At 39.4% G+C, this 16,483-nt stretch overlaps 1 protein-coding gene across 1 annotated transcript in view; it reads right to left on the reverse strand.

Annotated features, from left to right (window-relative positions):
- The window catches only part of uvrag (UV radiation resistance associated gene), a 95,181-nt gene extending 81,399 nt beyond the window's left edge, over window positions 1–13,782 (reverse strand). The window contains exons 1-6 of the mRNA XM_063895821.1: window positions 13,495–13,782; window positions 9,726–9,843; window positions 6,429–6,463; window positions 5,179–5,340; window positions 3,958–4,032; window positions 3,764–3,849 (exon numbers count right to left, since the gene is read on the reverse strand). Coding sequence (XP_063751891.1) covers window positions 3,764–3,849; window positions 3,958–4,032; window positions 5,179–5,340; window positions 6,429–6,463; window positions 9,726–9,843; window positions 13,495–13,599 — 581 coding nt within the window. The 5' untranslated portion in view covers window positions 13,600–13,782. The remainder of the gene's footprint in view (window positions 1–3,763; window positions 3,850–3,957; window positions 4,033–5,178; window positions 5,341–6,428; window positions 6,464–9,725; window positions 9,844–13,494) is intronic.
- Between the last annotated feature and the right edge of the window lie 2,701 nt (window positions 13,783–16,483).

Genomic DNA, 16,483 nt, shown 5'->3' on the forward strand with positions numbered 1-16,483 from the left:
GGACAAAGTATGTCCTGGAAGAGCTGGAGCTAACCACTAATGCTCAGTTTCTCGTACTTCAATAACAGATGGACCCATTTATTAAAACTGCTTAAAGTGAATAAAGCAATTACATGTTAAAAAGGGACAGTGTTCAGCGCCATTCGCGTTGCAGTTACAGATGGCAAGAACCTTCGACTAACGCCTCCCTTTGCTAAACTCCAACAACAAGCTGCCATGTGCAAAACTGTGGTAATGCTGTCATCTCGTTCAGGAACTTGGCTTCACTCGGGGGTCATCTTTACCATAACACAAGTTTAGGAGACTCAAAATTCAGGCGATGGCTAGCGTTAACAGTTTTACGGCATGTCAGAGAACCACATGCCAGAGCCAGAGTCTAGTTAAGTTTTCTACAAGATATCGTTGAAACAAGGGGGTGACTCGTTGGAAGAGAACCCTCTGCTTATGTAGATATGCAAAGTTCATCCTATTGTAAAATAACAAAACGACAGTTTCAAATGATTATACACTAATGAGAATATTCAGCTCTGGAAAAAATTAAGAGACCACTCCACATGTTTCTTAAATCTTTATCTCTACATGTATGGCAGCCATTCCAGTGTCTGTTGAATTCCAACACAGAGAAATGTTGTCAGTAGTTTAGAGAATACAATAAAAACAATAAAAAAATCATTCAACTCAAAGACATATCTATAAATAGTAAAACCAGAAAAACTGATAATGTTGCAGTGGTCTCTTTATTTTTTCCAGAGCTGTAGTATTTATGCTGTATATTATACCCAATTTATTGTAATAGATCCCCTAAATGCTACTGACTTGCCCTTTGGTGCTGCTCTGTTGCTGTTAGTTTGTGCAGCTTATTTCTTTAACAACTGAGGAACAATATGTCTTTCGACGAAAAGTATCAATCTGGTTCAAATATATTGTGAAAACAACCAATATTTAAAACATGTATTGTAAAATTGTAGTTAAAGGTCATTGTATGATAGCCTCCGGCATCTAACAACAATGCGTTGCCATGACATTCAACCAAATGAAAAAGGCTGTTACCGGGAATTTGCCTTGAAATTGAACTACCTTAAAATGATGGATTTCTCTAGGTTTGAATTTAAATGTGCAAATATGAAGCTCAGTTTTGTGATTAAAGTGGTTGTTTCTCTGGTTCTCAAACATCAAACACTTTACTGGTAGGACAGAGGAACGGATTAATAGTGACTACATAAAATCTGGTTCAACAGCTGGATCTTGGTCCGTCACCGTCTCCTTTTCTGTCTTTCTACCCAGACAGGGCCCGGCTGTAGGATGTGGCTCTGGCGCTATCTAGGCCTGGAAGAGACAAAACTTTGATGATTGATGATCTGAGCTCTCCCTCTTCATCTCTCCATCTGAGACGTGTTGTGTTTGCTCGCCCACATCACCACGTTACTCACACCATGGGTCTGTTATACCGGAGCTGGGCTGAAAAGCAGACTGTGAATCCGCTGACAAATTACCGTCATTAATCAAGACCAGCGCATTCTTAGCAAAGCTGCTTTAATCCTTTTTCATTAAAACAGAGAGGGAAACAGTTGGGTAGACAAGCATCAAAAAGACATAAATAGTCCAAAAGAGGCACAATGGAAATTAAACGACCATAGGAGAACAACACTTTTCACCGGATGAAAAATCCTTCATCATTTACGAACACGCAAACACGAAGTAGAGCCAACCACACAACACATGAGCGGCACTTCACTTGAGTCATTCAGTAGGTAAAAGCACTCTGAAACAAGAAGCTCTCTGAGGGACACGGGCTGAGTGGTATATATGGTTATGTACCATGGGGGGTGGTAGGATAATCCCTGTTGGAGTGTACAATATCTGATGAATCATTCTACACTACCTAATCATAAAACATGTGCATATGAGTGCAGCGAGCCAAGGAGAAACTGTGACAGGCTGAGGAGCTGCAGGCAGGGCCGTGTGTGGGAAGAGGGGATCAATGTAACTGTGTTAAACTCCGCAGAGTCCCACTGGGTGTGGATAGAAGAAGAGGATGTGGAAGAAAGCTGCAATAATAAAAGAAGCGAGAGCAGAGGTCATAAAAGTTATGATTCAAACGGGGACTGTTTAAGTTCAGCTGGCTTTAGCAAAACTCCTTTTTCTGGATACTGTAAAGGCCTGTGATGCATTTATGTCCCCCTATTTAATTATAATAGTAGGAAAGTCTCAGTGGAAACCCTCTTAATGACAGGATCTTGATCTTATTTTGGAAACGTCAAATCAAAGCGTCTAGATTACATTGATCCAGTTACAACCGTGTGTAATTTGGATTTTAAGTGCTTGGGGTATTTTTACAGGGTTTCCCTCTGGGGAAGCCCTAAGGATGTTGGAAGTGGTGTTTACATTCGACCACATTTAAATATAAATGCGGAACAACACGGCCATGTTTGTCAACAGATGTCAGAAGTGCCTTGTGTTGCCTAAAATTCTTAATCCCTGCACCAGGGTTCCCCTCCGAACGTTCAGCCTGCTCAGCAAACCTTTGTCTCCCTCTTGTGGTGTGAAATGGTCTTGCCACAGTTTCTCACATTCAACAGTGTGTATTTTAAAATCAAATCAAAATCCCAAGTCTGACACTGGCCTGATAATAGGGATCCTTTGTTAGGATATAATGCTTAAAAAGGTCCATATACTTCAGTCTCATCATGCCCAACAAATAAAGTGTAGATTACAGGTGACAAAATAAAGTTGGTGCCGGTGAGAGCGTTTCTGATGAAGAATCAAAATGTGGGCTTTCCTGTGGCACCATCTGCTGGAATATAAATGCTAAAGACAAGTATGCAATAATCATTATAGGAGTTCGTATAGTCACATGACCAAATAGGCTTCAACTCAGAAAAGGTTGCTGCATTCTGAACAAGGAATCCTAACCATATGATAATAAATCAAGTTTTATTTATAAAGCCCAATATCACAAATTACACATTTGTCTCAGAGGCTTAACAGTGTGTTAAGGGGTGTCCAAACGTTTTTTACTGAGGGACACATTCAGAAAAACATGCGAAAGGCTGTACCACTCACTAGAGGTGAGGTGTATTGCCTCATAAGTTAAGTTATAAGTTAGCAAAATCAATCAAACGTAGCTAAATGATGTCTACCCGAGAACGCTTTAAGAAAAAAACCAGCCTACATCACAGCTCTCCATAGGGTTTCATTTATTCTGTTGGCAGCCTTAAGCCTCAGATTGCTTATAACAAGGAGAAATATGAAGAGTATATTTCAAGCTTGATATGTAAATAAGTTAGTGGGCTTTTTTTTTATCAACATAGATTTCTTAGAAAATGCTTTCAACTTTAATTGACTGAATTTATTTGAAAAGTGGGCTTATGAATACATGAATACTGAGTAGCATAGTTTGACATATTCAAGAAGTTCAATATAAGAAAAGCACAAGTTTCAGGTGTCCCCATATTTCATTATACTTTTAGAATCTGGTGAGGGCCGATTAAAAATGTGCCGCATTTGCCCACGGGCTGTAGGTGGGCACCCCTGGTGTACAGCATACCCTGCACACACTCTGTCCTCAGACCCCTGCAGTGGACAAGCCGACCCACAAAGAAACCCCCCAGTTAATGGGGGGAAATGCTATACCGTAGGGGAGAGCAACAGAGGAGCATCCTTCCCCCAGGACGGACAGACGTGTAATGGATGTTGTGGGTGTAGATTAAAAAAGATGATCAAATGACGATGATGCAATACTGCTCCATGGTATGACTCTTACCTGAGCAAAGAGAACACGCTGTAGGAGTTCCGCACTGAACACAGGTCGACCTGAAGCAGGCTGTTTTTCTTCCGCTCCGACTGATCCTGGAACAGCCACATGGGAGAGTTTCAATGGAGTTAAAGCTAATGTCATTAGGACTGGGGTTCCCGTTATGATGCAGAAGCTCTGAATAATTGAACAAAAGGCTGTACCTTATGATCAAAGTCAGCTGAATAGTAGCCATCATTCAATCCAAATATGATCTCATTTGGATTCCTGGATCGAATCTGTGGACAGAGCGAGGCAGAAGAGGCTCATTGCAGGGATGAGAGAACAAAGGACAGCGGGCATCTGGCTGAGCGTGAGACAGAGCTTTCTGTTTACGAGCTTTGAAACTAGTCTCACTGGGAAAGAATGAAAGTAACATTGAGTTCTTTAAGTGTATTTTGCAACAGCATGAATGAAAACCCTCAATTAAAAGTGCTTGTTGTTCAGTCCTCACACATCAGCACACGTTTCACTGCTCATAAAGCATAAAGATCACAGAATGCAAACATGTTCTCATTCCAACATCCTGACCCTGATATTGCAACATAATGTAATTGCAAATAACTTCACCACATCTGCTACACTTTTAGTTTGATGTTAAAGGGATTTGAAGAAAGTAATGCAATCAATTCCATTTTGATTACTATTACAAAGTGTTTGATACAGTGGTAGAAATAGTTGTTTATGGTAATGTCAAATATTTACCCACAGATCGGCTTAATCTTTTAAGTGAGTGAAACAAGTTCTGGTGTTTCAAATAAAACAAACTGTGTATTTAATACAGAACAGAAACAGATGCAGTGAACGACAGAGACTTCATCACTTTGTCTTGAGAGAATATGGGATTTACTGACGGGTCAAACTCTTACTGCGTCACAAGTAAAGCAGAGTATTTCATCCATCAAATTAAAGCTTTTTATTGATTCTTACTCTGCCTCATTTAAAGTTTGGACTCCTGCATAAGTTGCAAGGTTTTTCCTAATTGCCATTCATACAATCTTCAGGAAATTAACGGCAGACTGTTTTGCTGTGATTTATTACATTTTCAAATCCCTTATTTGATTAAGACCAAGTTATTTAAAAAACGCATAAATGATCAAAATTCATGCAATGCTCTGATAAACTCAGTGCGTGATGTACCTATTTTGATATGTTTGATCCCAAGGCCAAAGTTTAAAGTTCTGTGTTGAATCTGTTTTAACAACTGAGAACATTCAGTTGTAAATCGTCCACCTTGTGTGTTTTGACCTCAAATGTATTTTTAGACAGGAAAACAACTACTTGTGCACACTACCCCTCACGTTCCTATCAAACAGGGAACCTTATGGCAAAATGGAATATTAAATATCCTTTACTGTTATCATTTCTCTGTGCACGCTGCTGACCTGCTGTCCTGTGTATCTGAGGCCATCCAGATTGACCTTCCATTCTATGAGGAGCTGGTACTGTTCCTCCTGTCCTCCCCAGATCCGCACCACGAAGCAAGACACTGAGGTGTCCAGAAGGTCCGGCAGCATGCCAAAGTCCAGGCTGCGCCAAGTAGGATTCTGGCAAACACACATATAAACACACACGTGAAGATTGGCCGTACATTTAAACTAAAGCTACCGTTAAGTTACTTTTAATGCGAAGAGTTGGAATTCAAACTGAAATCAAGTGTGGGTTACCGCTGTCAAATTCAATGTCCTAACGGATCCCTTTACATTTTAAGTAATGTAATCATCCTGTTCTACATTAACCTTAATGTCTGATCCCAACGACAGTTACTATTCTGTCCTCGGACTTCCAGACCGACAGCACTAAGTACTGCTTCCACCAAGAACTGCAGCCATTTACATCATTCAATTATGTACCATTTCCCTTCATCAGAGACATAATCTCCAGCTCCTCGGGTAACTTTCAAGGACAGACTGGAAAGGAGGAATGTCAAAAGCAGAAGTACAATTCACATTGTGGGGGGGTTAGAAAACCGAACTGGTGAGAGTCAGTAGCAGAAGAGAAAGGGACATAGCAGAAAACAGGAAGATGCGAAGTGATGACGGGACTGAATGTCAGCAAGGATGTTGAACTGAACAGGAGGAAGCTGGGGGAGGAAGGACAAGAGTCATGACTCCTGCAGCGCCTTACACACTATCTGTCTGCAGAGGGAACTCAAAGTATGCCTGGAAAGCAGCTTAGGTCAGCTCATGACTCGGCAGCAAGCCCAACATTTATAGCTCGCTCTCCTTGGCAGCTCCTATAGCTTTGTGCAGAACTATTAAAGAACTACTAAATAAAAGAAGTAACAGAGCAAGAATCATGAGTCATTACACAACGTACACACCGACAGATACAGTTGCGTAAGTGAACGGCACATATACCATTGAATTTATGCTGCCAGAATGTTTCATGCATTTTAGTGCACTGATGTCTGAAAACCAGTTTAAGTTAGAATATTAAAATCCAGAGGTGAATTAAAGCGGGCCCTGCAGGGAGGCAGCAGGTATAAATGCCAGCCTTGGCATCAGTAAAACACAGGAAGGCCTCAGTCATGGTAGCCATGCGTATAATGACCAGGCTGCAGGTAATGACATCATCCTGACCCTCTCCCAGGAGCAGACATGAATACTTTAAAGGTTTAGGTTAGTATACTCACCAGCGAGTCTCGTATGACTTCACTCTTGTAAAAATCTAAAAAGAAATCAAAGAATGCTGGTTATTAGAAGGTAGAAAACGCTCATGCACAACAACACAGGTTAAATCTACACTGAAATATAATCTACTAAGTGCTTTCGCAGAACGCAGGAGTATTAGTGGTTCTTAGAGTCTCTGATCTCCTTCAGTTCATCAAGTGCCTCTTCCTGGAACCAGCTCTCATGGTGTTCAGGAGGAAGACCCCCTCTCGCCATTAATGAGCAAGCTTATGATTTTCCTCTATAGTTTATTTATATAAAGCTGATAGTTAGGGCTGGCTCAGGCTTCCCTTAATCACTCTCCTGTGTATATTACTTTATTATATTTACCTTTTACATTTACACTTTGTCAATCAAATTGTCTAGGTTGTATTTTATGTTTTACCGTCATTCATGTTAGTTGAACTGTACAAACTGTAAAGCTAAGTGTTGCTTGTAATATTGAGCAATATAGTTAACTGTAATTTGTTTTGAAAAGCTCAGCTCAGCTTTAATTTGTGAATTTAACTTTCAGCAGATACACAAGGCTGTAGGGATAATGTAATCTTTATTTAAAAACACAGTAAGACCACCACAGGGACTTCATGGGATTACATGGAGGTGCTCTGATTCACATCGGAGTGTGTACATAAAAAAAAACACCAGAATGAAAAAATCTTAAATACTTCTAAGTGTCATTTTTAAGAGGATCAGTACCACACAAATATGTTTTGTTAAGTCTGTAGGATACTATTTGTATATAGGATGGGATATATCTCTGCAGCTTCACAATACTTTACTGAAAATTGAATTTGAACAGATGTAGTTTTTTATTAGTTGTTTGTTCATATTGCAATACTAATTGTGCAGCTGTAGTCATAGATGCTAAATATTGTTTACAAATGAATTGCAATAATAAACTTTCTATTTAAGGACAACAACTTAAAGCAACTCAGATTTTGATGTTTATCATGACCCCCTCTTTTTTTTTAACATGTAGCTACTTTTGTTCATATGGTTGGAAATAGTTCTCCTTATTTGGAGAACATGGCACATGGCATTGTGTAAAACGTAAATAAATAAAAAATACAATGATTTGCAAATCCATTCCGACCTATTTTCAATTGAATACACTAAAAGACAAGATATGTAATGTTCAAAGTATTCAACTATATGTTTTTTTGCAAATATTGACTCATTTTGGATTCGATGCCTGCAGCACGTTCCAATAAAGCTGGGACAGGGGCAGTTTACCACTGTGTGACCTTCCTTTCACCACACTCAATAAGCGTTCGGGTACTGAGGACACTAATTGTTGAAGCTTTGTAGGTGGAATTCTCTCCTATTCTTGCTTGACGTACAACTTCAGTTGCTCAACAGTCTGGGGTCTGTTGTATTTTGTGCTTCATAATGTGCCCCACATGTTTGAAGGGAGACCGGTCTGGACTGCAGGCAGGCCTGTTCAACTCCCACACTCTTTTACTGCGAAGCCAGACTTTTGAACTCTGTGCTGATAACAACCTGGATGGTCCTTTTCCTCTTTAGCCTGGAGGACAAGACATCCATGACTTCCAAAAACAATTTGATATGTGTACTTATCAGACCACGGAATGATGTGGGTTAATGCAGTGCTGCAGAGGGATCAAAGGTCACAGGCATCCAATGTTGGTTTCCGGCCTTGTCGCAGGGATTTGCTCGGATCCTCTGAATCTTTTTTTGTTTTATTTTCAAATAATTTTTTGGCAACCAGTGAGTGCCCTTACTCTAGAGGCAGATGAGAAATGGGGAGACAGAGGGGATGACGCACGGCAAAGGGTCTGGGTCCACTGCATGGGGATCAAACCCCAGTATATGGACGCCAGCTCTACCCACTGAGCTATACGACGGCCCATACTCTGAATCTTTTGATGACATTATGGACTGTAGATAATGAAATCCATAGATTCCTTGCAATTGTATGTTGATTAAACATTGTTCTTAAACTGTTGGACTATTTGATCACTCACTTGTTCCCACAGTGGTGAACCTCACCTCTTCCTTGCTTGTCAACGATTGAGCCAGGGTGCTTCTTTTACACCCAAGTTTTTATAACAAATTTGTTGTGTATTCAATAGCCTCCTTGCACGGTAACCGTAAATTCTACTTCCGCTGTTACTTGTATGCGCGTCTAAACTTCCGGTCGAACACTTCCGTGTTATGATAGCGTTTGACAGCTGGATACCGGTAACCGGCTTTTACTATTTAGAAGTGTACAATGAGTGTGTTCACAATAAAAGAAAGACGACTGACCTTTCAAAGGGTGGGGACATCGGCACTGCACTGTTGTGTACCTCAGTGTACGAATTCTTCGAGGTACAATAAGCTACTTTCCTTTCATTCATTTCCCGTTGACCCGGCGGTACGGGCCGAGTGGCTGAGGAGAATCCGAAGGGATAATTTCAGTCCGACGAAACATTCAAAGGTCTGCAGTAGGCACTTTAAAAGCACAGATTTTGTCGTGACAGCCGGGGGACTAAGAAAACTCCAAAAGGGATCAGTCCCTGTTCTGTTTTCTTGGAACGGGTTTGAGCTATCGGCACCTAGACCGAGTGTTTGGGAGAGGCGCCCGCGGCCAGATGTGGAGAGTCCCGATGTCTCTGACAACGAGATGGAAATCGCGGCTGTAGCTACTGACCACGACTACTCGGTGTTGCCACAAACGGTGATACGAGCAAGTGACTTGGTTGAGGACAACGAAGCCTTGCGTCGGAGGATTTTGGACATTGAACATTGAAAAGTCGAGCAAAGACCACGTTAAATTATAAAAGTAAGTAAAGCTATTACCACAGTAATATCACTATGTAAGCGCTAATGTTAGCTATGTAGCTACAATAATATTGTGCCATAGTTACAACTTACCTTCATAATTGTCGATATAACTGGATAGGTACATTTTGTATCCCTTATCACGTTTGCTCTTCGGTGTAGAACTGCCCACCCGAACAAGTCGGTGGACATCTGAGATGGAAATGTTTGGGAGATCCTGCAGGCATCTAGTGTAGAAACTCGCCATGTTTGACGTTCACCGATATCACACCGGAAGTTTAGAAGCGCATACAGTAACAGCGGAAGTAGAATTTACGGTTACCGTGCAATGAGGCTATTGTACACAGGTATTCTGTTTTTATTTACGTTTTACACAACGTAACAACTTCTTTGGAATTGGGGTTTGTGCACAGTGTGCGTACTGTGTGCCACTCTCAGCTCTCACAAAGGGGAGTGATAGGGTGTTGAACACTGACCTCTAGAGATGCGCTCTCCTATACAGAGATGCATGGTGAAGTAAGTGTCCAGCAGTGGGGAACCATTCCTGTTCACAATGTTTCGGGCCGCTATGCTCCGGAGATGACGCAATCGCCTCTGTTGGTGGGAAAAGAAGAAAGAAGTTTGAGAAAAATGCAGGAATAAGGGCTGTTTTTAGTTTCACTCTTATTATGTGACGGAAAATACTATCTCTGCTGTTTTGAAGACACACAAGACTGGTTCACAGCCTTTAGAGATCAATGTTATAGAAATATATAAACATCTAAAAATAGCAGTTATCTATCATGCCTGCAGTCTGGTCTGCTAGATGTCAGCAGTTTGAAAAATAGAGGCATGACATCTTCATGGGAGAAATAAGTAGGCAGTTAACTCGGTAGGCATGGTTAGTCATGAGAGTCACATGAGAAGGGTATCAACATTCTTAGCTCTCCAATTATTTGATCAAAGAATCTATTAATCCAAATAAAACAGATGCTGAAAAAGTCATCAATTATAAAACGGCGCTCAACACAGAACAAAAGCTTGTTTATCCTGAAGACAACATACCACAGTTAAGACTTTAAAAGCTAAAACTTGACATGAATCATTGATACATCCCTAAACCAGTCCACCAATAGTCCAATTCCATATTGTTTAAATGTGAATCCAAAGACGTGCTTTAAAAGTGTGTTGCAGTGGTCACTTCAGTAAAAATCTAAGAGGCAAAGATCTGGCATTGGGCAAGTTCAGGCTTCAGGGAAACATGTTACCACTGCACAGATTCTGTGCTGAAGCCACCCTGAGACTAAATCCCAGTCATGGGATTCCCATTAAGATTAAGGGCCTCACCAACAGAAACTCAGATTGTTCTACAAGAGACTTTTGACCCCCTCTCAAATAATGAGACGGCTAATGTGGACCACAGGCAGAGAGAAAAAGTTGTAAGGACACAGTATGAAGCTACTCTGGTGAGCTGGGCTCTGCAGAACAAAACTATGCTGATCTCAGAGCCCATATTATCAACCTATCATCCCTGTTAGTTCCCCACATGTCAGATAGTGTTAAAAGAATTCTGATGTTGGTATGTGACAAAAATAACGAATGTGGCAAAGTGATTAGCTGTACACAATCCTCCTGCTGAACACATGTAAACCATGAACACAGATACAGGGCAAGCTAAATCAAAACTCTTTCTTAAAATAGTCTGAGGAAAGACATTCCTGAAATGTTACGGATAGAACTGATACTGACACAAAACACATAGACACTAAAACTAATGAAGTTTAATGAAACCTACCTCTGAGGGTTGTACTGATGAGATGTGCTAAAACTGAATTAAAGAAGTGTTGATTCCACTTCACGGTGTGTAGTCTGCAGGCTTTTACTAGTCTAGTTTCAATAATATAACATTGTTTCATACAGCTGTACCAGATAAATAGGAAACTAAGTGTAATACATTGCTCTCTCCTTATATAGAATTGTGTGCAAGTCTCCAACAGCTACATCAAGTTTATTTTCAATTTTGGCAGAGTCTCAACAAAGAGTGACCAAGTTGGTCAAAGTACAACATGAAAGAAAGGTACACAAGCGAAATGACTAAGCAAGACTTCTGCAACTCTAGTTCCCAATTTCATGGCTACCTTACACATAGTAAAAAGAGCACTGTGTTCTACATGGTCTTTGAGTTATAGATAAATGCAATAGGAAATCACAAACATGTATTATATTTCAAATAGTAGTGAGGTATTTGGGAGTGTAAACTTTTCTTATTGCTTAAAAAAATTGCATTATATTCTTATTGTCCATTACGGATTGAATGTATCTTTTTTTGGAATAAAAAAGATAACAGACAACTAACTTTATTTTCACATTGCACAAACACCCGCTAATCAACTTAGAGAAGACACAATTAAAGAATAAAAAGAACATAATACAAATAATTAATCTCTGCACAAAAAATGTTTAAACAGTTTAACTCCCAAAAAAAGAGTATTCTATCTATTATACAAAAGCTAAAGGCAACAATGCTCTCACACTTTGAATTTGTCAAGACCACACATCCCTAAACTAGAGCAAGCACAGTGTTTGCATTTTATTGAACAATGGTTCAGGCAGCTTTAAATGTTTGGCCTTAAGTTTTTCTTTATGAACACACACACAGTTTTCATACCACGTAACAAAAGAAGGCAACAGCCTCCTAATAAAACTCCTACATTCATCATCTCCCCTGAGTTTAGCCTTCAGTTTCTCTTTTGCCAGCATGATTTATTATGGAGCCAGAGAAAATTGAAGCAATCAAATGTTATCTGCAAAAACAGATTTGCTTTTATTTTTAAGAGTATAGCAGATTTTTTTGGATTAGCGCTGTTGGGAAATACTGCTGCTCATATGAATGAAATGTGGGGGTAAGTGCCTTGGTGAGATCCTCATGCCTTTATAATATCCACATGGTCATTGTCTGCTGCCGGGTAGATATAATTGAAGTTAATTAATTTTACTGCAGATAAATCTCAAAATATGCACATGCTTTAATGAGCGCAAACAAATAGCCAATTCATCTTTACATTTTGATGTGGTGGCTGCAGAAAATTCAGTCCCATTTTCAAACCTCAAAATATGAGCTACTTGAATGGCAAGACACCATAAGAGACAAACCATGTTAATTGTAATATGGGTGAATTGATCCTTTAAAAAGGAAGTGTGGATAAAATGTGGCACTTTTGACTTGACCAAGCATGCTATCATATTGTTAATGCTTACCAAAAGACAGTCAAACACTGGTGCAGGACAAAACTTAATTGGGGACCTATTGCAAAATAAATTGAACTTTCCAAAAGTCACCTTATGTTAGCACTTTTGCTGTAAATGTAGAGCAATACACTGTAAGAGTTCTCTACTGTAATGTGCATAGTAGGATTAGTAAAGATGACTGAAGTGGTTTGGTGTAGGTAAGTTCAGTATCTTGCAAGAAAAGTCCAAGACAGACTTTCTGCACGATGTAGTTGTTTGACTTACTGGATGAATTTCAGGTGTTGGCTCTGAAAACTGCACAATATGAAGCCAAATATCCAACAACAATGATAGGTAAAATCACTACAATCAATATCTAACTACAACTGAAATGACAGAAAAGTTGGTCTGTACCTGTGAGGGGCCGAGGCCGGTAGCCCTAATGGATGAACTGCCAACTGTTGGCAACATGTCGTTTCCAAATGAATGAATGACTGGATAGCTAGATTGATATTTCTAAGATGAATTATCTAAGCTTCCAAAGAGGCAACAATTAAATGAGTTCATGGTCTAACTTTTATAACACTTTAATAATCAAAGTAACTGTATAACAAAATATAACCTGGCAGAGATGACACATGCCACCGTTTCCCTTTTTTCGAGCTGTCACCTGCATGCTGACATAACGCCAAGTTACCTTTAGCAGACTAGCTTAGTGAACAATTAAACGTGTCGAATAATAGGTTTCCTTCAAGTCTGACAACACACTTAGAAAGCCGGTCTTAAATATGCCTAACACAATTCGAACTTGTGTTGGTGTGCCTTGGCTTGCAAGTCAATTGACATTAATTCCCAGTCAGCTAGCTAACTGTAAGCTAGCAGTTGCTAGCTACCTAGTTAGCCTCCAAGGCCTGCCGTGTTTCTCCAGGCAGCAGTTGTAACTGACGTTTTAAACTACTATATAACCCATAACTCAAAGTGTTCCTGTGTCGTTTAATGCATTTCGTGTGAACATGGCCTCAGAGGCTTTGCAATTACCTGCTGGGATGTGAGCTCTACATGCAAGGCTCGAGAGGAGGAAGCTCCAGAGTTGGTGACAGAGGCGGCGGGGATGGCAAGAACCCGACCGGTGATGGAGTTCATCCTCCTGTCGGCATCTAGCAGTTCCCCCTCATTCAACAAAACTTCACATCCAGGACATCCAGAACACTCGGTTAAATGTTGACGAAGCTTCAAGCAACCAGCAAAGCCATGCAGTCAGGGTTGTTTGTGAGAGTAAAGCGCTACAACAGCTGTCAGCTAACCAACGGGACGTAAACAAAGTACAGGCGATTTTGCTACACTTGGTTCGGAAATCCGTCTCCGGGTGGGAGGAACTATACTTAGGTTGCTGATTGGCTGAAGCTGACGTCTGTCATTTAAAGGCGGTGCCTGCTATTAGAAAAACAAGTTACTATTGGTTATTTTATCTGTCCATCTTCCTGGATGGGGCGGGTGTTCGTTGACATCTGTCAAAGCAGCAAAATATAAGGAAATTGCATAGTACAACGTTACATGCAGGTGACAGCCAGATACATTCTCTGCTCTAATTGCAATTAGAGCTGGTACAGAAAGTGACACAAAGTATTCAAATGTATATCGTACTGGCTTTCACAGGGGCTTTTGTCAACTTTATGTAACTGATCTCAAAGTACAAAAACATTAGGTCTTATCATGTACCAACAGCGCATTACAGGGGCCCCTTCAGTTGCATTAGTGAGTGTGAAACATCTGATGTCCGAGTTGTGTTAACTAGTTTAAATAAGCTCTACGCACAAATCCACAACATAATTATTGTTCACCTAGCAGCTGGGGAAAGAAAACGTAGGAGGCACAGAGATAGAGAAAGTACTGAGACTTAAGTACAAATAGTAATAGCTAATACCAGAGTTAACCAACGTGCACTAAAGTGCACTGAAAGTTTAACATTAGCAAAAGAGCCTCATCAGCAAATTGTACTTAAAGTATCAATACATTATCTCACTGCAAAAGGACCAATTCCACGAGGTTATACATTATTCAGTAACTGGATTGTTATAATTGGTGCATTTCGTATAAGCAGCAGTGTAAGGTAGACATAATTTGGAACTATAAATGCAATAGCTACACACTGTAGGAAAGTTAAATCTGTAAAAAAAAAAGTCATATTTTTTGTATGTAAAATGGTAAGATACCACCTAACTATATAAGATTAATGTTTCAGTGTAGTAAAACTATAGTAAAATAGTAATAATATTTTTGAAATCTAGTAGAGTGGAGGTATCAACTAGTATAATGTAAATGTACTTGAGTGTATTTTACTTTCCACTACTCCTGGATCCCCAACATCTACTACTCCATAGGCCATGTGAAGAATTTGTAAGCCTTGATCATCCTGGTTGCAAAATGTTAATCAACCATCAGGGGGCAGCATCAGACACATGGAAGAGGTCTGATTCTACAAGGTCATGGATTCACAAAAAGTGATCATCTCTGAAATAAGGAATGCTCAGTTCTGTGTATGAAAACAGACCCTGCAAGCTAGATCGGCTTTTTGGTGTACAATAAAGGCATATTAAAAAAACATCAATATTGCAACTATATTGACCTAACATTTTCTTATTAGTAGTGGCTAGCTTCAGCACTTAAAGTATGCTCCAATTCATTTTAAACATTGTAAAAGACAATGGGAAATATTGTATTTATTACTCTAACTGTAAAAATAAAATAAATAATAAAACGTGATGCATAGTTGTAAATTACACTTCCCATCAATTAATAAAGTAAAATTGACTCCAATTTGACCAACCACAAAATGATACTGCTGTTTACATGTTAATGCATCAATTATAAAAAAATACATTAGACAAAAATAGTATTAGTAATATTTTGAAATACAATAAAATAAAATATTTGTGGCACATTTCAGTTTCTGTTTTTAAATATAACTTCCAATGCAGGACTTTCACTGAGCCAGTCAATAAGAATGCTGTGCACTCAAACACTGTTTCTACAGAGGGGAGAAGTACTCAGATCTTGTGCTTGAGTAAAAGTAGAAGTACTCAGATCTTGTACTTGAGTAAAAGTAGAAGTACTCAGGTCTTGTACTTGAGTAAAAGTAGAAGTACTCAGATCTTGTACTTGAGTAAAAGTAGAAGTACTCGGGTCTTGTACTTGAGTAAAAGTAGAAGTACTCAGGTCTTGTACTTGAGTAAAAGTAGAAGTACTCAGATCTTGTACTTGAGTAAAAGTAGAAGTACTCAGATCTTGTACTTGAGTAAAGTAGAAGTACTCGGGTCTTGTACTTGAGTAAAAGTAGAAGTACTCAGGTCTTGTACTTGAGTAAAAGTAGAAGTACTCAGATCTTGTACTTGAGTAAAAGTAGAAGTACTCAGATCTTGTACTTGAGTAAAAGTAGAAGTACTCAGGTCTTGTACTTGAGTAAAGTAGAAGTACCAGAGTGTAGGAATACTCTGTCACAGTAAAAGTATTCAAAATGTTCCTCCAGTGAAAGTAGAAAGTACTCTCATCTAAATGTACTTAAAGTAGCGACAGTAAAAGTAGTCATTGTGTGATTGGTCCATTTCAGAATAATATCTCTGATATGTTTTATAATGATTGATCATTAAAGTGTTCTCAGAGCTGGTAAAGGTGCAGCTAGTTTGAATGGCTTTGTATACTGCAGGGTAGCTGCTGGATTTACTGCAGGTGAACTAAAGTCTGATTTAAGGGCTGATTATATTTACCATCATTAATCCAGATCTGTAAAGTAACTAAAGGGATTAAATACATGTAGTGGAGTAAAAGTACACCATTTACCTTTGAATTGAAAGTTGAGAGACATGTCTTAGCCTTATAGTTACTTAAGGTGGTGTGTGTAGAGTAAGGGCTTATATTGAGGTTCCACACTGGCTTAGATGGTCATAATAAAATAATGTGATAAATGATATGTAAATATACGAGTAATGGCTAAATGTTTCCAAAAACAAGACAGACAAACATACACATC

Source organism: Eleginops maclovinus, chromosome 11 (genome assembly GCF_036324505.1).
Source record: "Eleginops maclovinus isolate JMC-PN-2008 ecotype Puerto Natales chromosome 11, JC_Emac_rtc_rv5, whole genome shotgun sequence".
Lineage (NCBI taxonomy): Eukaryota > Metazoa > Chordata > Actinopteri > Perciformes > Eleginopidae > Eleginops > Eleginops maclovinus.